The sequence below is a fragment of the Hibiscus syriacus genome, unplaced genomic scaffold (genome assembly GCF_006381635.1).
Source record: "Hibiscus syriacus cultivar Baekdansim isolate YM2019G1 unplaced genomic scaffold, ASM638163v2 tig00116962_pilon, whole genome shotgun sequence".
Taxonomy (NCBI): domain Eukaryota; kingdom Viridiplantae; phylum Streptophyta; class Magnoliopsida; order Malvales; family Malvaceae; genus Hibiscus; species Hibiscus syriacus.
In genome coordinates this window covers 7,853,958-7,875,513 of record NW_024063488.1, presented here as the reverse complement: position 1 = coordinate 7,875,513, position 21,556 = coordinate 7,853,958, and the positions used below count along the sequence as shown (strand labels likewise).

The 21,556-nt window shown below is 35.9% G+C and overlaps 3 protein-coding genes and 1 pseudogene across 3 annotated transcripts; all 4 read right to left on the bottom strand.

Moving 5' to 3' along the window:
* Positions 1–2,714: 2,714 nt before the first annotated feature.
* LOC120190194 (auxin-responsive protein SAUR50-like) lies at positions 2,715–3,451 on the bottom strand. The gene has a single exon (XM_039193307.1). The coding sequence runs from the start codon at positions 3,227–3,229 to the stop codon at positions 2,912–2,914; it is 318 nt and encodes a 105-aa protein (XP_039049238.1). The 5' UTR covers positions 3,230–3,451; the 3' UTR covers positions 2,715–2,911.
* Positions 3,452–8,391: 4,940 nt separating this feature from the next.
* LOC120189981 lies at positions 8,392–11,181 on the bottom strand (annotated as a pseudogene).
* A 317-nt stretch (positions 11,182–11,498) lies between these two features.
* LOC120189982 (serine/threonine-protein kinase SAPK7-like) lies at positions 11,499–13,093 on the bottom strand. Its single transcript, XM_039193115.1, has 3 exons — positions 13,028–13,093; positions 12,854–12,952; positions 11,499–11,895 (listed from the first exon to the last, which is right to left on the bottom strand). Exons 1-3 carry the CDS (start codon positions 13,091–13,093, stop codon positions 11,578–11,580), a joined length of 483 nt encoding a protein of 160 aa, XP_039049046.1. The 3' UTR covers positions 11,499–11,577.
* Positions 13,094–16,121: 3,028 nt separating this feature from the next.
* Positions 16,122–19,574, bottom strand: LOC120189938 (ATP sulfurylase 2-like). Its single transcript, XM_039193068.1, has 5 exons — positions 18,810–19,574; positions 18,149–18,554; positions 17,581–17,841; positions 17,077–17,163; positions 16,122–16,561 (listed from the first exon to the last, which is right to left on the bottom strand). The coding sequence occupies exons 1-5, from the start codon at positions 19,361–19,363 to the stop codon at positions 16,427–16,429; spliced, it is 1,443 nt and encodes a 480-aa protein (XP_039048999.1). The 5' UTR covers positions 19,364–19,574; the 3' UTR covers positions 16,122–16,426.
* Between the last annotated feature and the right edge of the window lie 1,982 nt (positions 19,575–21,556).

Below are 21,556 nucleotides of genomic sequence, written 5' to 3'. Positions count from 1 at the left end.
ATGCATTATAAAATGTCTTCATGGACAAGAAAACTTCAAGTTTGTAATGATTTTTTCTTTCTTTCGAGAAGTCTATTAGAAGTTCATTATTGTGGAGGTTGACCAAAGAGAATTGACCATTGAGCTCCAAGCCTTTCCTTTTTCTTGGTCAAAACAATCATAAATCTCCAAGAGGAGGACTCAAACCCAGATTTGAACCTTTCGGGTTTTAAGGTATTTCCTTATAAAATGCTTGTAGTTCATAAGAATCAGCGGTATAATTCAGACAAAACTGGCATCCAATAATGTTTTGATCTAATCACTTCTGCCATTTTGGTTTTCAATAATTATTTGAACCTTATAAAATGTTAAAATTATTATTTGTTATAGATTCGAATCGAAGATAAATAGACACCATTGAGTATCCATTATTTGAATATATTATTTATGCATATATTATTTGTTATAAATTTATTAATTTAGATTCAATAATTAAAAAATGACAGATATTCAAGCTGTATCATACATGTAACTAGTTTTTGACAACAAAGAATGATATACGTGTGAAATGATACCTTTCAAGATATTTTGATGGAGTGATAGTAGTAAGAGGAAGTTTTTGTACCATCCTTGTTGGTAGGAAATAGGAATATAAGATATAGTTGGTGTTTCGATGGTGAATGGAAAGCTTCAAAACCCTAAATATCGTTGAACCAATTACAACATGTTAACCCTACACCTGCAGGCTACAGGCCACCCCACCTCCCGACATTAGTGGATGCCCTTCCCTGTCCTGAGTTGCTACAATTTGAAAATACGCTAGAAAACAGTGAAATAATTACCCCAACATTCAGTGGAGCAACTAGCATCCATGCAATGTGGCGGCGGCCGTGGATCCACCAAAATAATATCAGCCACCCATCCACACTTTATTTTTAAACCTAGGTTTATTTATCCACCTATGATACTCTTCCTTCATTTTGGGTCAGTTTTAAACCTTTTCTTTATCACCACTACAACTACCGCTACCGCTACCGCTACGTTGTTGTTATACTCCAATTGGGTATTTAAACCCTAAACACTTCTATTCGGAAACCCCAACTATTTGAAACTGAAAAAAAATCTTTCTAAACTTATATCTAGTTTATTTAATATTTAAATTTACATAAAGACCTACACTATTATTAGACGTATATATTTTAGATATTTTTTAAAGAACCCTTTCTTCTCTTTATCATTATTATTATTATTATTTGAAGTACAGCAGTTTGATTATAACTATATAAGATAAGGTTCGTAGCTAGCTCTGAGTAGGTATTAATGTATCTGGCAAGTTGCTAATCACGGTTTAGGTGGAAATCAAGAATGCCATTAGGCTTCAAATTCAGTATAATGCAGTAGTCATTATCAGAAATATATAAAGCGACATTGCAACCACTTGATTTGATATAATACAAGATCACATGGAGTATTACTACTGATTATATATAATCCACGCCCTTTCTATTATTAACTTTACAACTTATAATATATGCTTATATAATTTAGCTACATTATAGTTATGGTAATGAGTTGCCTCTGAACTAATTAATTCAAAGATAGGCAGATAGCAGTGAACCAACTGAATAGATGAAGCCTAACTTCCCTAAACAAAACTGTTTACACCAACCAACACAAGTATTTCTTATAATTATATATAATATTTTTAAAATGTACTCTCAAAATAATTAGCCTACTTGAAACAATTTATTTTCTAAAAGTTTTTCATATATATATATATATAAAGAACTGTTCATACCAGTTGAATTGAAAATTATGTGTCACTCTTTGGGATTATCTGTAACGAAAGTCAATAGGTAGAAACAGCATGAAAATGGCATTGGTTGATGTCGACCATTGCCATCTAAGGATCGTAGTCTCTGGTCGATAAGTAGTAGTAGCAGGGTTTTTTTTATGTTAAAGGTGGTCCAATGCAACAAATAAAATTTTTTTAGAATTTTAACCCTGCATCGCCATTGTGGAAAACGTTATGTCACAGTGTTATTATATTTATCAAAAACATCATCTGCAATCCGAACCGTCCAGTTTGCGGTATAGAGTAATTACAAGATAATATATATTTAGAATTCTTCTTAACTACCGACAATGCATACACATCCTGCATACATTAGCGGATCGAGAAATATTTAGTAGGCATAAATAAAACTTTAGGTAGTCGTTATCAGTAAATAGATAACTAATTAAAAAATTTAAAATATGGATCCACCGTTAATAAAATAAGGAGAATAACACTCTTTTCTTTCATCGAGGTTCTTCAATAAATTCTTCCAGATGGATGTTGAACGTTGTTTAGTGATTTTGGTTCAAACATATATTGTAGAGGTGAAATGATCAGTAAAACTGAATGTGAAAAAAGAAGAAAAAACTGCATTTCTGATGGAATCAAGTGGGCAGAGTATTCTGCAGTCCGCACACATGTTGTGGGAAAAGAACTCAAACTCGCATAGGGATTACGATTGCAAGTTGGAAAACCATAATTGTAATTTCCTTTCAGAATTCTTTTGGGTTTGGTTTCATGATCTCTTCTAAAACATACGTAGACTCGGGTCTAAAAATAAACCGAATACTAGGAGACATAACAAATATGCAGTGAAAATAAGATAAATGAGACGATGGGTAAAGCCAAATATCCTTGATATTTAGTTCCCTTTCCTCACAGGTGACAGGGTACAGGGTACATTGGCAGTTGATATACAAGTCTAAAAACACACATAAATTAAATAACATTTATGGGTTTTCGTGTTAGAGTTTAAACAACTTGGTAAAAAAGGAAAAAGAAGATACGAAGGAGAAATTCTGATGAGAGAAGAAATGAAGCAGCTTCATCTTAATCGTATTCTCCAAAAACTGTTTCATATAATTTGTCCTTTTATCATCTGAGCATGGATGTCAGAGACTGGAAAACATCTTCTTCACAAGGAATGGTGAGTCCCCTCTCGTGATCAAACCCAAATTCTTCTTCAGCTTGATGAAGCAAGCTCTGAAACTCGGGTCGGTTCAAGAAAGAGATGGGGATAATGTATCTGCTTCTGTTTTCACCCACATATACAACGAAATGGCCTTTCGGGACATCCAAAGGGAGTCCCTGCTCATCTTCGTAGCTTTGTTTCTTTCCTAAGCTGGAGCACCTCTTTAGGATTTGCTTGATGGCTGCTGTCTGAGGCAACTTGTTTGATTTCCTGATAGCCATCTTCTTTGAATTTCTGGTGTAAAAAACTTTTGGGGTTTAGATTTGAGAGGAGAGTTAAGAGAGAAGTGATGAAGGATGGAATGGAAGGGGGATATATATATATACATATATTTATATGGTTAGGTAATAGAGTTTGAAAAGGATGGAGAAACAAAGTCATGTGAGGTTGCGGCCTTGTGGGGACAAAGGACAGACCATGGGTGTTTTTTGGGTTTGTACGAGTTAACATGGAGTCATTGGGATTACTCCAACTTGTTGTCTGTTGCCCTACATAAAGACACCATGGTCCAGCTTTCCCTCTCGTTGGGCTTCAACCGTCCCTATGCTACTGTACTCTATTACTCGAGGACTAGCCCACCCCCCTTCATTTTCCTATGTATGATTTTGGTTGGTTTAGGTTAGCTAGTAAATCTTAAAAGGGAATTACTAATTAGATAGTTATTACACGAGTAGAACTAGTCAAAGTTGGTGTCCAGAAATCAAGCAATCTTATCGAAATATGTAACCATGGTTTCTATTTGTCCTAATTTTGGCAATTATTCAATGAATCAGGAACTCCCAACCTTAGTTGCCAATGTGCCATAGCAAATTGCGCCTTAACAATTAAAAAAATGGTGAGATTGGGAGGATAGAAACTGCCCCACTGGACCATACAGTGTTGAAAAATAAGGGCAGGTCAAGAGAGAAGACATTGGCTGTTCCTAAACATAATCCCATGCTCATTTCAAATACTAAAACTTTCAGTAGCACGTGTGATTGTTTGATACAGTTTGAGCACATTTGAATCCCATATCATATTCTCAATTGCATTAATCATGCATATTATGGAAATAAAGAGTTTCTTTTTCTTGCAGATCTCTTGGTATATGAACATTTATGGACTTTGGTAATGGTGGTCCTTGAGCGAGGCTTGCAGTTGCAGATGGAACTACCAAATATGAGCATAGTCATAATCAGATCATAAATTTCAAATTAAATGAGAACCACTTGCTCTCCCTCCTTATGATCCATGGCACCACAAACTCTTTCTCTCTTTAATTTCCCCATGTTCTAAGGTCCAGAAACCGCCACACGTGGTCTCAGTTTCTACGAAAATTATGCTCTGGTTAATGCTCTTTTACGGCTACGTACGTCTTGCACTGTTCTGTACCCTTTTGAAAATCTTCCCCTTCGTTTTAATCATATATAGTTATTACCCTTGTTATCAGTAATGTTTTTCGTTTGGTAGCGATGGCATTAGCTATAGAGCTGGGTATATGGGCTAAGGCCCGCGGGCTACCCGTTTAACCCGCGACTCGTGCGGGTTTCGGGCCTCAAAAATTGAAGATCGTTTAAATTGCGAGTTTTTTAGCCTGGACCGTTAAACCCGCAGGTTTAATGGGTATAACCGCGGGCTACCCGCGAAACCCGCTAAAGCCCGCTAAAGCCCGCTTAATTTAAAATTCATAAAATTTTAGATAAAATAAACTTAAAGAATTTTATAGAAAAAGAAAATAAATTACCTATAAATATGATGTTACTTATAACTATTGTAGTTCTTAAATTTATTAGGGCGTTTGTCATAATTTTACCGTTGTTTGGTATTTTTTCATTTAAATATATATCATTATCATTTTGGTATTTAAAGATTTTTTTTATTTAATTGACCTTTATTTTTTTTCATGAAGTATGTTATCAATTTTGTTCTTTAATTATAAAAAGCCACGTGATATTCTAATAATATATCACATGACACGTAATATTTGGATTAAAAATAAGAAAGAAAAATAAAAGAAAAAATTGAAAACATATTTTTCAACTTTTAAAGATTTTTACAAAATAAATATATTTTAACAAATTAATTACTTATATTTTATCAATTTTAGTATAACTGTATCTTTCAAATTTACTCTTATACTGTAAGTATTTTATTTTATATTTTCATATTATGTTTTAGTCTTTCTCTAAAGTATCCATAAAATACAATTATTAAGATCACTTGACAACTTTCTTGTTAGATTTGTATAATGTTTTGACTTTGTTGAATTTTAATGTTTGAATTTCTGCTTTCAGAATTCAGACACTTCTGTGTCTTCATATTATAGCCTTGAATAATCGTGTTTTATAAAAGTGTAATGTGGTTATTATTTTATTTGTTTTTCAATTTGGTGATATAAGTAAATATTGTTTTTTTAATTTGAGTTTAAGTAATTATATCATATATATATATATATATATATATATATATATATATATATATATATATATATATGTATGTATTAATGATTAAAAAAATTAAAAAAAAATATTATTTTATAATCATTTCCGGCTATTTAAAATAAAAATTAAATATTATTTATTATTTTGATGGTGTTACCTTCCTTTTCAAGTTATTCGATTATTTTTAAAGGTGTAGTAAGTTAAAACATTATTTTTTATTGCATTTAAAGTATTTAAAATTATTTTTATTAAACGGGCCGCGGGTAAACCCGTTTAGCCCGCGGGTTAAATGGACGGACCGCGGGCCTTAAAATTCAAAACCGTTAATGAATACGAATTTTTTAACCCGCTCCGTTTAAGTCCGCACTATCAAAATCCGTGGGCTAAACGGGCGGGTAGCCCGTATACCCACTCTAAATTTAGCTATGTATTAGTACATTGATCGTACCTGAATCTCGTTGTCTAATTAATGTATTGTTTTAATGTTTTGAGAGCATACGTGCTTTGGTTTAAAGACAAATAGCGTGTCTCTGTATAATTTCCTCGTATTCTTAACTTCCCAAACCGAATTTTGGTTCCACTTTTGGTTATAACTAGAATCAACAAATGTTGAATGTGGGGTGAATCTGATCATAATAACTATTGGTAGTTCATCAACAGATTCAATGGATTGCATCGAAGGGCTTGTACTCGAAAAAAAGTCAGAACTCATCGACCAAAGGGCACACCACCATGTTCTGTGATTGAAATTAATTTGTTTACTAAACGTGGGATGAAAACTAAAAAACCGGATATTCGTACTAAAAGAGATGGATTGAGGGGACTCTTCCAAAATTTCAAAAATTTTATTAGTTTAAATATTTTTTTATATTTTCTATTAGGTTCACATCATGGCATAAAATTGTGCCTCCGTTCTTGAATATGACGATGAGTCCAAAATTTTCCCAAAAGTCGAACGGTGGTGACTGTTTTAATGGAGGTTTGAGAGCTTAGTTTGAAAAGGCACACCCAGGCGCGCCGGGCGCCAGTGAGCGCCGAGGAAGTCGCTATTGGAGAGCTGGGCAGGGCGTATAGCCAAAAGCCCTCCCAAGCGCGCGCTTAAGGCGCCTTTTTCAGAGGCGCAGAGCGCACGTTTTTGCCTCTTCTGTGGTGAGGGGATTTCTGCCGCCGCTTGGAGTTGGAGTATTTTAATTAAAAAAAAAAGGAGGGTGCCGCCGCTTGGGCGAGTTTAATTAAAAAAATAAATATTTATCAACTCAATATACCCAACCCTCCCTATAATAGAGAAAGAAAAAAACTCTAGCCAGGGGTTTAGTAATTTTTTTTTGACTAAACTCTCGAGATAACGTTCTCGAACAAATTATTTCACGAGATAATGCTCTTCCAAGATTAATTGCTCAAATATGGTGAAATCTACAGTGTTGGCCGTAGGTCGCCATGCCATCCGGGCGACTTACTAGGTCGCCATGTCTTCCCGGCGAGCTATGAGAGAGATTGCATGTGCCATGCACGTTCCAACACGCTGGGCATCCGAGGTCATCCAACCGAGGGCATCCGACCGAGCTATGCGAGGGCATTCGAGGTCAAGAGGAATCACGCGAGGAGCAGGAGGGAGTGCGCGAGGAGCAAGAGGGAGTGCATGGCGACCTACAAGGTCGCCCGGAGGGCATGGCAACCTATGCTTGGGGACGTGTATGGCTGGCCACGTAGTAGGTCGCCCGGAAGACATGGCGACCTACGGCCAACACTATAGATTTCACCCTATTTGAGCAATTAATATTGGGAGAGCATTATCTCGTGAAATAATTTGTTCGAGAACGTTATCTCGAGAGTTTAGCCAATTTTTTTAGTATAGTAGTACACTTAAGAACCTTGGATGGTTGGTTGGTCACTTCTGATTGTAATCTTTAATGAAGCTTTGTACAACTTGCATCAAATGTTCATACCTTTTTTTGTGGGGGGTGTTTTTGTTATCGATTTGTCTTTACAAGCATCAATTGAAATAGAAAACACTAAAACATGCAACATGCAACATGCAACATGCAACATGCAACATGTAAACCAATGAATTTTACATCCATATTTCTTTTCTGAGAAAAATAATTTTTCAAATCAAAACCAAAGAACTAAGCTGCATATTTTCAAAAATATTTTTCAAAACTTTTTTACTTTTCGAAGTTTAAATCGTTATCTATTTGTCCTGAAATTTTAACTCCAATAAACAATCGACGAACAATTAGAACACACCACGTCATCATAAATAAATAAAAACTTAAATATATTATTATCCCTAAATTATACATTTTATACTAAGCTACCCAAAATACTTTTCAAAACGTTTTGTCATTTAAGATTTAAATCATTATCTTATTTACATCAAAATGTTAGTTCCATTAAAAATATCGATTATTAAAATAGAACAAAAATGTAACAAAAAAGTTTTACCAACTTCTCACTAATCTATAGCTTTTAAGATTTTCTTTTCTTTTCTCGGTTCTTCATGTCTACTTCTTACTAAGATCGATCAAATCACACTCACAAAAATCCAACTTTGAATCGTACTTTTGCAGAGCCATGGCTCATCTGGTAATGTTTGTCTTCTCTCGGTTGGGTTGTCTCGCAGATTTATCCTTTAAATATTGTCTTATAATCTTATAATTGTGGGGTTCTGTTTTCAATAAACAAATTCATATGAAAGTATTTTGTAAAATACATTTTCCATTTTTCAAGAATCTTAATTTTATTTTCTTCCATTTTTCAACTCAACCAAATAATAAATGAAAAGAAATTTACATTTTATTTTAATTTTACATCTTTCCTATGGTGCATCAAAGAAAATATAGTATATATATGTCATCTTTTCACTATTTTACCTGTTCAATTTTCCATCTTTCATTTTTTCACTCTAATCCTAGAATAAATAAAATACCAAAATGAGAAAGTAACGCGCAAAACGCAAGAAGTACATCAAAGAGATGGTTATCATCATCATCATCTGATTCTGACTCCCACGTAGCCATGTACTGGATAATAAGACAATAACACCAATGTGCATACAACATAAAGGTTAATATTGCCGCATATAAAATCTAAAATGCTTACAATTTCAATGGTTTCAAACCAAGGGATGCTCGAATCCTGCTGGCTTCCGCAATCTCTGGATCTGGGTGGTCCGTTCCATCGTCCTTCTTTTCCTTGTTTCCCTTCCTCTTCTTCGACTCTTCTGGAGGATTGCCATCCTCTGCTTCATGCCTTCTAGGACTCATGCTGCAATGAGCATGTCTCTTCCTGTCCCTACTCCTACTACGACTCCTTGAATGGCTCCTTCGTCTGCCACGTTCCCTGTCTCGCCTATCACGCTCCCTACCTTCCCTCACTCAATCTCGATCCCTCTCATAGCCATACTCCTTTTCCTCTCTCAGGCGATAATGATCCCTATCTCTGTCCCTATCCCTATCTCTCTCACGGCCACTTCCCCTTTCTCTATCATAGTCTCTATCGCTGTGGAAAGGGAAAGAAACAACATTATGCGTGTTTTAGTGTTTTCTACTTCAAATTGATGCTTGTAAAAACAAATCGATAACAAAACCCCCACAAAGAAAGGTATGAACCCATCATAACTTGAACATTTGATGCAAGTTGTACAAAGCTTCATCAAAGATTACAACCAGAAGTGACCAACCAACCATCCAAAGTTCTTAAGTGTCATACTGTCATGTAAGTCACACGATAACCTTTAAAAAAATGTTTCAAGTAATAAAGACCATTCACAAACTAAAATATGACCGTATAAATGCAAGCCAAATATGAACCTAATGCTTAATTGTATGATCTATCATACTTCTCGCTGCACACTGTCAGTGCAGAGAAACCTGGCAAGACCACATAAAAATTTAAAAGGAAGCTTTTCAACCCATCTATGGCTTTAAATGCCATAGGGGAAACACAACGTTGGAACAATTATGCCTACGCAAATAGGAACCATATTCATCCAACAGCTTCCACTCATGACTCAATTAGTTTTTTCTTGTGCTAAATGGTTAAAGTAAGCAGCAAGCCTGCCTGTCAGCTGTTACAAAGCTAAAAAGCTGCAAAATGGTAAACGGGAAAGAACAGTCTACAACTGAAGTGATGTTTATCCAAATTAGCCCCAAGTAGGTGCATGTTAATGTTCATACGTGGAATCTTCAAAAAAAATATTAATGTTCATACGTGGAATAAATAATAAGGCTCCCATTATGTTTTATTAGCCCTAAGCTAGGTGCCCGGTTAGTTGTTTGTTCATCATCTTGAGAAAAACACTAACAATCTCATATTCTTTTATTGTTTTATCCTCAAAAGTTCTGGAAAACTAATATGTACAAGAACAAAAAAAAAAACTTGAAGGAAGGTACCTGTGTCTATGACTGTCTCATCTATAATCTCTTTCTCTATCTCTTGCAGGGCTCCTCCCTTGGTAATAATCCTGCTAAAATGAAAGTAAGTATCAGAATAGTGAAGCTACATAATCAATCAATGAAAATAGTACTCCTCTATAAACCTTTTCAAGAGCCACATCCTCTTCTAAACCATCTTGCTCAATCTCATCCTTCTCTTCCTCCTCCTCAAAATCATCTTCCAGCACACTTTTTCGTGCATCCAGTGCACCAAGCGATTCAAGGGTCCACCTGTTGAAACATACATAACGAACTTAATCTTCAAAGAGAGTGACGTATCAAAAACACAAATATGTCCGCTAAGCTCTCTTAACATATACAATTCCCATTGAAAAGAGATTTGACTTCGATAATGTTAATCAAATAAGCAAAGAAATCAATAACTGGCCATGAGAAAGAAAAAGTAAACCTTTAACTTTTCTTAATACGCGGTAGGGCAATAACACAAGAATAATCTGTTGTGAGAAGTTCGTCAATCACCTCATCAACATGAGTCAAAATGAAATCTGATACATTAAAGACCATCCAAGATGACAACAATTAATAAACCCATCTAAACATTAAAACTGATACGCAAGGCAATAGATGCAGAATAAAATTGAAAAGAAAAATCAAGTAAAGAAAAAGGAAAAAAAACTTACTTCCATAAGGTGATTTTCGCCTTACTTTCCGATAATCGTTGTACAAAGGCTCTAAATAACGATAAATGTCGGAATCAATCCCCGTAAGACGCAAATAAAAAGCTCCCATAACCCTTACATACCTGAAATTAATTTCCACATAATATTTAGTGAAATTGAAACAAGCAAAAGGGGAAAAAAGAAAATAGAATGTTTTTCAGAAACTAACTTGTAATCGTCGTTTTTGATGAATTCGACGACTATGTCCTTTTCGGGTTGAATTTGGAGCATTTTCATGAAGAGGCACATGAAGGGAGTGGGCTTTCGATTACCGCCGTAAGTTCCGCCAATGTGATACAGCTCCACTGCCTTGTCAACCAGCGTCTCCGCCGTCAGCCCGAAACACTGCTCCTTCCAGTAGGTATTCTGGTAAATCTTCGAGCGTACAATCTTCTCGATAAGGTTTTAAGGGTTCGTTCCCCTTATGCTTTTGGCGGCCGGATCCGTACGTTTCGCCATGGTCTGTCAGAATAAGCTGATCCTTTAGATTGGACAAAAACCTAGCTCTGAGGTAACATAAGGGAAAAAGATTGGCAACAGGGGAGGCGGGGTGGCGTCGAGAGGTAGTGGCGAGACGATTGCTACACCGATGACTCCCTTCGAGATGAACGACGACGAGAACAAACGGCAAGGACGTGAGCGGCGTAAAACAAACGAAAAGTAAAAGAGTTGAGGGAGAGCGGCCGTGTAAAAAAGCAACAGGCTCGGCGAGTTTGTGTTATAAAAGAAATGGGTAAATCACAAATTAAGTCCCTACAAATTTTATTATTTTCAAAATAGAATAAATTTTTTGATTATTTACGAAAAGGTCACTATATTAAAATTAGAGATTTAAGGGAAAATTCCCAAATTCTAGGGTTTCAAATTTGGGAAAAAATTGGGGTGTTATTAAGTGCTAATGTTTGAGGTCTTGTAGTTCGGAACATCGATATTTTTAGCAATGAAACAACAGTTATTGGCTATTGAACAATCTTACAATCATAAATGGAAAGACTATAATCTCACAACAGTTGGATGAAGGTTGCATTGCTTGCTAGATTTGGAATTCTCCACTTGCATGGACTTCCTTGACCCGCTTATCGTATTCATCTTCTTCATCGTCTTCTTTCACTTCATCGTCGATGTCTTCTTCTTCATCCTCGTCTTGTTCCCAACCAAAGCCCTTGACAGGCACTGATGCCGGAGGTGGACTTCTTGCCTCTTCCACGATTTTTATTATCTCATCCACACTTTGAAGAGAAAATGTAGGGTTATCGCTTCGGTAATAAGTAGCTTGTGCTGTGTTTGTTAGCTCTCTCGGCAAGTTATTCAAAAACCAAGGATGTTTTTCTATTTCCTTAAGTGTGATCCTCTGAAACAAAAAGGAAAAGGCAAATAGTTAACATCTGAAATTTCAATAAATGAACCTCCAAATATTTGGTCCATTAAACATGCAATCAACATCACAAATCCAGGCTACTCTGATGCTACCATTGGTGATAAACATTCAATAGTCATCACAAATACATTCAATATTTAGCAAACCAACTGAGGTGAAAAAAACATACTATAGTACCAGGTAATAAAACGAATAGGTATAGAGTCAAAAAATCCTCTAATGTTTGATTAAATAGTCACTTTGATTTCTATTTTTTTAGCATTTTGACCCCCAAAATTTTATTTTAGAGAAAAAAGGCCTCTATTTTAGAGGGTCGATCGTTTGTTTAGTAATGGTTTTCATCCATGGAATGGCATTTTTGGCCCAAAATGAAACGTTGGGGTCAAAATGCTTCAAAAAAAGAATTTGGACCAAAGTGACTATTTGATCAAATGTTAGGAAAATTTTTTCTCATTATACCAAACGAATAAAGGCAACATCATTTTTATGCAACCAGAAGATCAGCAGCTGCATATCAATTAGATTTCTACCCAAAACCAATTGTCTTGAAGTTGGGTCGCTGTGCTAATAGTTATAACAAGATATTGTATATGCATCACGATGCTTAATACGGTAGAAGATGGAGCAAGGTTAAGAGAATGAAATAGATCAAAAGATGCTGAGAGGAAAACATTTAATTTTGGCAATCTATTCTTCCTAGTTCCTCCAATAATACTAGTTATTCCAAGATAATGCACTAGGTTTCTTTGTCCTCTCCCATTGGAATTAAAAGTTTTCGTTAATCAAAGAGTAACAATGAGAGGGCTACTAACTTACCTATATTGTCTGGTACATGCTTTTAAGGTTTTAGACAATGTCAGTAATCATATAGCAAAAGCATAGATGTGTTGCAATTGCAGTGCTTTATCAATTAACTTAAAATGATACATACCCTGGATGGATGTGCAACAAATATGCGTGAGAGCAGGTTCTTGCAATCTTGAGATATATGAACATAGTCTGGAATTTTGTACTGAACACCCATTATTCTCTTCCCAAAAATAATAAGGAATGGAGATAATATTTAAATAAAAAATACATGAAGAAGATGCAGACTTGAATTTACCTGAATTGTTTTCCGAAAATTCCTAGGGTCCTTTTGGTCTTCAAAAGGGTATGCTCCCACCAGCATACCATAAAGGGTAACTCCACAGGACCATACATCTGCCAACTATACAAGAAAATACATGACTTAAGATCAACAATACTTATTATATGTTGCTAATAGGATTTTATTAGACTTTGAAATACAGAAAAAATACATGAAATTAGTGGAAAACGTTGGAAGGGCCAGGGGTGGACTGCTAACCATAACCACCCCAGCAATCCCACCCTGTGCAGAACTTGCAAAAATATCATATACGAAAGGCCAGTTATTTCGCATACAAAGGCCAAATGCCTTTGGAAGTAACTAATAAGTAATCTGAACTTCAAGCAGGTCACAATTACTGTTTAGGGGCTTCAATCAGTCTCCAAACGGAGCTACAGTGAGGTCAACTAACAACACAGTCATTCAATAGCCATTCGAATTTTAGCTTGGCTAACAACCGTCCAGTATACCATCAACAATGACAATTAGGAAATGCATTTCATCACATATCTTACATTTTCAAAAAATAACTAAATAAATGACAGAATCTATGCAATGGAAGAATGGATACTACCATGCATTAAGAAAATTAAAGGATTTCAAAAATCTTCAGATTAGCTCTGTGGTTGCATGCTAGGCATCAAAGTCAAAAGTGGCAGACCAGATCCAAGTCATGTCATTAATATATTTTAAATAAAAAATAACAAAAGTATGCAGACATACTATATTAAAAAAAATACACTGTTCCTACTCTTTTTCCTATTTTCCTAACCCAATTTACCAATTTTCAATTTTTATTTTGCTCACTCTCCTATTATCTCTTTAAATTCGTTAACAAAAAAACTGAAGGTGGTCGGATGCTACTGTCAGCTATCGTAAATTGTGGTCTTTCAGTCTCAAATTTTATGGATTGCTTCACCTCGACATCGTGAGCCCGAATCCGACCTCCATTTTGTATTAACTTGCTCTGAAGTCCATGAATTTGAGATTGAAAATGAGGAAGCCGAAACATTTCAATTCGGATTCACATGACATTTTTCGGTGAAACAACCACCAGATTCAGACTTACGGGTTCGAAATGAATTGACCCATAAAATTTGAGATCAAACAACCATCATCAACAATGTTGATCAAAATGAGGATGGTGTCGTGACTAACGACGGCAACCGGTTACAAAGTAGAAAGAAAGTGGGGGAAGAAAAAGGAAAAAAATAAAAAAAATGAAGCAGAAAAATATTTTATATGGATTCGTAACAACGTCATTTTAGTGTATATTTGAGTTTTTAAAATGATGTCATTTTGATGTTTCTGTCATTTTTTGTGTTATGTCATAACACCGCTAAATAATTAACGACAGGGTGAGTAAAATGATTAAATTTGAAAAGTTTAATAAGTAAATTAAAAAATTTAAAAGTTAGATGAAGAAAATAAGAGAGAATATAATTCAGTGAAAAACGATATAATTTACATTAAAAAATTATTAAACCCTTGGTCATAGTTTTTTCTTTCTCTATTATAGGCAGAGTTAGGTATATTGAGTTGATAAATAATTATTTTTTATTAAAATAAAATTATTTAAATTTTATTAAAATAATTCATAATCAAATTTTTATTAAAATTCACCTTTAAAAAAAATAAAATCCCCCAAGCGGTTGCAGCATAAATCCCCTTTTGTTTTATTAAAATCCACCCCTTATTTAATGAAACCTGTCCAGTCGGCGGCACCCCTTTTGTTTTATTAAACCCCACCCACGTAGCGCAAAGTCCTTTTTCCAATTAAAATCCTCCCCAAGCGGCGGCAGAATTCCCCTAGCCACCAAAGCGGCAATAGCGTGCGCTCTGAGCCTCTGAAAAAAAAATCGCCTTAAGCGTGCGCTCGGGAGGGCTTTTGGTTATGCACTCCGCCCAGCTCTCCAATAGCGATATCCTCCGCGCCCACCGGCGCCTGAGGCGCGCCGAAATATTTAATTCTCGGGTGGAAGAAAATGACCTCACGTAAAGAGTTAAGACGTGAAGGGGAAATACATGAATTAGGGGCATGCTAGTTTTTGTCCTCCCAAAACTTCTCAAGACGAAACAGTGAGGTCCATTTGAGATCAAGGTTTCATTTCATCTTATTAAGCTAACATTTAACTCTCGAAAATTATAATTATATGTTAAAGTAAGGATTATTAAACCGTGTTCGTTACGGGATATTATATGCTCCTGGCATCTGATGGTTTGCCTCAGGAATCTGTTATTCCTAGAGGCTTTTTTTATTTCTATGCATTGCGTTAGCAATTGGTTTGAGGTGACCATGTACCTGCAAAGCACCCGTACAAGCAATTTGCATGGGAAAGAGGTCGACCGTTTACTAGAAATTTATGCACGATACAGCAATTACAAGCATGTTCCAAACCGAAGAAAAAGCTAGACACCGACATCACAGTGTAAATATAGAATGCTTGACAAACCAGATGCAAATAGCCAAAACCCAATGCTCCATTCAAATTTAAGGAACCAAAAAAATATTGGCAGCCAAGGACGGTGACCCTTGGAGGCAGGCAGCTCGATAGAACCAAGGAAATTCAAAACTGGATCTTTAAATTTGTGACTTAAGTATGGTCCCATTTCATAGGTAAGCCTGTATGAATCCGGATCGTTCGTCAAGGACTTACGGATGTTCCATAAACAGAGAGATAAAGCACATGTACTGTGTAAGGTGAAGGAAACAATAATGTCAATGTTTCCATTGATGGTCTATCATAACAACTGCATTAATAAATGGTCTGTTGGAAGGGATCCGAGCCAGCTGTGGATGGTAGGGGTCAGGGGAGAGGATGTTCTAACCCTGCACCTTGTAAGTTTCGACGAATGTTGGGTAGTCTTTGAGCCATGGGAAGACGTATAAAGTCTGACATTTCAACTGTGGATTTCATGAAATGCTGTACTGTGGAAGTTGGCTACAATAGGTAAGAAGGAAACACTAATCAATGTATATTGTTTGAATTGATGCTTGGCGGTCCGACAAGACAAAATAATGACTATTTTGAGTTATGCAGGTGGAAATGTGAAATTGAGTAGAGAAAAGAAATAGTACTTCAATACATTCAGATTTCAAACCAGCACAAGCCATCAGAGGTTGCCACATCTGTTGAGCATCGGTTCCACTAATAGAATTAACAATTGTTTTCTCACTACAATATTAAAAATTGAAATACAATCACCACCTAGAGTTGAACAAAGGCATAAAAGTGGACATGGAGATGTTGAATTCTTTACTGGAGCTGCTGAAATTAGGAGTAATGGTGCTCAACTTGAAACCAAAGGAAACTCTTACCTTATTTGTTGTAATAAAACATGCTGCAAGATCTATTACTGAATTATGCTATGCATCTAAGATACAGCGGCTGGTTGTGGTGTTGCCTCCTCTGCTTGCAAACTCTTATAGTATTTGACAAGGACTTCCCATCCTCCAGGGCACATAAAACCATCAGGCGGGTTCTCACCAGTTCTTGCATATGTTCGCATCTGCAGCAATGTGTTAGGTCAGAACTGCACAAATCATAATTACGTACAGTTTGAAAACGCCACAACATTTCAAACAGTTGTATGGAAAATTTCAATAACAAGGTTTTATAAGCACAGAATAACTGGTACATGCAGCCAGACTATCAAGTCTACTTACTCTTCGGAAACTACCATCACATGCCATGCATTGTATCACTACCAATATTTTTTTAACTGAAATGTAATGAATCAAGCCAAACCAGTCCATGGTAATCTGTTATGACCTAATATAAATTAATGAGTAAAGTTAATTCCCTCAAGTTTCTGCGCAGACCAGGTTTCCCTTGGTAGTCTGTCACTGTAGAATCTCAAACATATTAGATGAAGGTAGTTTTGAGCACGGAATGAGAACCAAGACCAATTAACTCAATAACAAACATCAAATTCAGTTTGATATGTTCTGCACAATTCTTAGTATTGTTATAAAATAAATAAGCCTGAAACAACATCAAATTCTAGAAAAAATTAACTCTCACCTTGGTTCCTGAGATGAAGAGGAATTCTTTGGCACGTGAAGGATCAAAAAATGCCATCTTCTTTGCCACTGTGTCATAAGCTGCGACCTGATATGATAACTCAGGAGAATGAGTGCAAAAGGAAAAGAAAAACAATGTAAGGCACCATCTAAACAAAATCCAGTCCTGAATGAGTGGTAGACGTTTCCCTTAGAATCAATAGTGATTTTTCCCCTTTCAATGGATAAGTATTTAAAAATATTTTGGGGCTGCGTAGCAGGGAGTCTCTAGAAAGAAACAGGTCTACCGAAATGGGGAGTAACTCATTTATTGAAGATCTACCGAAAAGGACAGCCTAACCATACCAACAATTAAATGCCAATCAAGAAGAGTTAGTAGAGTTTTGAATGGTAAATGCATAAAGTATCAAAAACTAAGGTTAAACCAGCATATATGTTACAGTTTCAAATAATAAATGTGTATAGTATCAAAAACTAATGTTAAACCAGCATGTTTGTTACTTACCCTAAATGGCAAAATGTTAAGTTTTTCCAAGCCGGGAGCCATAGTCAGCACTTTTTTCCCATGATCAGGGTCATACAAATCCCTCTTCTCTGTTGGGTGACCCATGCCGGCAGGATCACGACCTACAATATAGAAATTAGCCCCAGCGTTTATCCTTCCCTTGGCATGCCACTGTACCTCTGTTGGACCTGCATAATGCATAGGTGATGGGAATATGGCCACAATGGTAGTCTCAGGATCAAGGACTCCATCTTCTAGGACCTGAGCATAAATGAAATCCAACTATAATTTCCGATATCCTAATAAATTTATTTGGTGTGGTTCCATTACACATGTCACTTTAAACAAAGAAGCTAATCCCTACAGAAATTAGAAACTTTCAAGACCAGAAGAATTCATTTACTTCCATTCCACCATACAAGAAAACTATCATGATTCGGTCCAAGTACTGGGCTAGGAAGAAGATCAAAATGACTTAAAGAATGTGCACATCTCTTGTCATTAGAGTAATTAAGCTTAACAAGAATAACATTAGCAATGGCTAAACAGAAGGGATGGTGGGGAAAACCTTGCTGTGTTGTTCCATCCGAACATCCAAGGGCACATCATCAGCCTTGGTGAAACCACCTAAAGGATGAAGCAAGAGGATCGGATTCTTGAAACCAATATCTAAAAGTCGCCTCCGAGTATCATTCATCAACAGTGCATGTCCATTATGGACAGGATTCCTTAGCTGAAAAGCAAAAACAGCATCCGCCTTACGCCTATCAAATTCCTGTCTAAGTTGCTTGGGGGAAAGTCTGTAGCAATCAAGTCCGTCATTATACTTGATGGGTTTCAAAACTTCCAGATCACCTCCAATGAGCCAGTTTCCAGCCGGAGTAATGACTTCCTCCACGTATGGCAAACCTGCTGCAGTTGTTCCCCATGTTCTAGCTACTCTTTCTTCTTTGTTATGCTTGTAGATTTGAATTCTGCAATAAAACTTAAGTAGCATTTAAAAGTTATTTTCAAGAACAATACATTGGATTGAAAGCTTGCTGACAATTAGATCATAACCGAGCAATGAAGTACATAAACCGACAAGGCTCCACGAATGCTAACATCAAAGAAAACGGGGCCAAATTCTAAATCAACCTTATATCCTTTTTGTAACTTTCTTTTACAAAGAAAAAATGGGATTACAACATTCAAAATTAAAAGAAGAATAGGAATTAAAGAGTATGAACCTCCTGAGAATGGCGATCAAGTCTCCGTCAGGCCGAACCAACCCAACATCGGAGGAAGACCCAATTCTCTCCTTAGTCTCATCATCAATAGCCAAAACAATGGGAAGAGACATGTTGACAAAGGACCCATCTTTCAATCTCAAATAATTAAAATGTAAGCTTTGCAAATACTCATCTTCCCGCATAAACCCTTTCAAAGGGCTAGCCCAGCCTTCACTGATTACATGCAACCACTCCACATCGATTTTGGTTAGCCTCACCTTTGGCAACGACTCGGCCTCAACCGTCTTCGCTTCCCTCTCACTATCCGGGACAACCAAATCGATGAGGATCCCACCATCAGGCTCGATCAACGAGCTCTTGATCACGGAAGTTGAAGAAGACTGAACCGGACCTTGCATTCTTTTCGATTGGTAAAAAGATAATGTTAAAGGATTGAAATTGTAAATAGATTTTGGTCGGATTTTTGTGTTGTAACCCCTGAATCTACTGGATTTGCTGTTGAAACTATGGTAAGTGGTGGAAGTGAAGTGTAGTTTAGTTGTTAAGGACATGCTCGAAGAGAATTGTGAGAGTTGGTTCAAAGAACAAGTTGTTAGAAAAACATAGCGAGATCCGGGAAAACTGGAGGAAAAAAGCTGGAGCTTGAAAATTGGCGAACATCTTCATCGTTGGCGGTAGTAGAAGGTACAGCTTCGGCCTGGTAAAAGGTATCCACTCTTTCGGTCCTCGTGCTTTACCGTAAGAAATGGAGTTGGTGCCGTTAGGGGAGCTGACTGAGCTTCAATTCTGGGCTGGAAACAAAAATTATCTGGACCAATAGGAGTATATGCAAATGTGTAAACACTAATTTTTTTCATTTTTATTTTTAAAATTATTATTATTATTATTAAATATTATTATTATTAAATAAATAATTACAAGCCCAAGAGTTGACCCAACTCTGGCCCATTTTTCAAAATCCGGATGGCCCAACAAGACCCAAACCCTAATGTAAATAAGGTTTCTAAACTCTATCTCAACTAGAGTCGTCGCCGCCTCAGCTTCCAACTGTCGCTGTCGACGTTTCCACTGCCAGGTGACCCAACCAAATGCTACCGACACCTTCACTGCCACGCCACCTCACCGCTGAAGCTTCTAGAAGACCAGTTGCCCCTCCACACGTCGAGCTCTATGGTGAGTCACCACCATAGCTATGGTGACTCACCTAGGGTCGCCATTTGGGATCGGTCCTAAGAAGACACCGATGAGGCTATAAAAAGCCACCACCTACAAAGACAAAGACAGACAGCAAAAAAAATTAACAGAAACACCAACGGTGACAAAGAGATAACAACAGAGACGAGCAAGCAAGACACCAACAAAAAAAAATCAACCCACAACTACAAACCGAAAGAAAAGAGGAGAAAGTGAAGCAACTTACCCTCATCGGAGCCTCCAAACCTCCATGGAACCACCGAAAACCGAGGTAAAACCTTCGGTTTTGTTTAGATCTACGAGTTTTAAGGGGGGGTTTAGACTAAATGTACTCATATTCGGGTTCAGGGAATAAAAAGGGAAATTTTGGTGTAAAAATTTCATTTCCGACCACCGCGGATGGTGGCTGGCGGAGGGTTGCCGGTGTCGGAGCACGGCTGTCGGCCGGTGGTCGGCCAACCTCCAACGGGAGGTTTGAAGAGAGAGGGCAGAGAGAATTGATTATCTCTCTTTTAGAGAGAGAAAGGAAAAAAAGAAATGAAAGGCTTAGAGCCTTTCTCGGCCAGTTAAAGGGTTTATATACCTTCTCCTAAACGACGTCGTTTTGGGGAGGGGTGCTTGTGTAATTTCTCTCATGGCTAAACCCTTTCCGCAATACCCATAGTTTTATAACTTTACGTTTTAGTCACTTAAATCAATTTATAATCATTTTAATTCGATATGACAAAGATATGATTTTTTTCTATTAAAATTTAACCTTTTCGAAGATAGTGTTATATTGACAGACAGGTAATGATCATATTGACTTAGTGGTAGCATGATTGTCAATAAATTGATTGATAAATTTATATTATATGTATGTAGGGTATAAAATTAAATTAATATAATTTTGTTACTATATACACGTGATATGCATATTGTAAATAAACAATCCTCATCATTTTGATAAAATCTTCAAGAAAGATCCCGCATCAATAAATTATTTTTTATTTAGAATTTAGTGTTTAAATTTTATTTTAGTATATTTTAGTACATGTTATATTTATATATATTTAATTTAGTACTTTAAATTATTATTTTATTTTTGTCATATAAATATATATATTAAATAATAATATTATTATTTTTTTAATATTAAGAATTGGGTTGTCTTAAAGTAACTAGATGTCATTTTTTGATATTTTTAAATAAATAAAAAATCTTACTTATAAAATGTATATATATATATATACATATTGTTTTATTTAAATTATTTTCTTAGGAAAAATTATTATTTTTAATATTTATTTATTTTTCAAATATTAAGAAAGGGCAGTCTTAAAGCAACTAGATGTCATTTTCTAATGTTTTAAATAAATAAATATTTTATTTATAATTTATAAAAATTATTTAATATCTTTTTCTTCCTTAGAATTACCCGATTAAAATACGAAATAATAGGATCATAATTTAAATTTATATTCGAATTCTTAAATTCTAATATTAGAGACAATTTATAGTTGACAATGACCAATTTTGGGCGTTGTGGGGGTGTTAATCATTCCTCAAAC

Excerpts from the sequence above, each read along its gene's own strand:
- LOC120190194 (XM_039193307.1), bottom strand. The coding sequence starts at position 3,229 with ATGGCTATCAGGAAATCAAACAAGTTGCCTCAGACAGCAGCCATCAAG.
- LOC120189982 (XM_039193115.1), bottom strand. The coding sequence starts at position 13,093 with ATGCTGGTGGGAGCATACCCTTTTGAAGACCAAAAGGACCCTAGGAAT. Across the intron at positions 12,953-13,027 it reads ATTTTCGGAAAACAATTCAG|AGAATAATGGGTGTTCAGTA; the intron begins GTAAATTCAAGT and ends ATTTTTGGGAAG. Across the intron at positions 11,896-12,853 it reads TTGTTGCACATCCATCCAGG|AGGATCACACTTAAGGAAAT; the intron begins GTATGTATCATT and ends TTTTTGTTTCAG.
- LOC120189938 (XM_039193068.1), bottom strand. The coding sequence starts at position 19,363 with ATGTCCTTAACAACTAAACTACACTTCACTTCCACCACTTACCATAGT. Across the intron at positions 17,164-17,580 it reads TTAACATTTTGCCATTTAGG|GTCGCAGCTTATGACACAGT; the intron begins GTAAGTAACAAA and ends TTATCATATCAG. Across the intron at positions 16,562-17,076 it reads TCTTCATCTCAGGAACCAAG|ATGCGAACATATGCAAGAAC; the intron begins GTGAGAGTTAAT and ends ACATTGCTGCAG.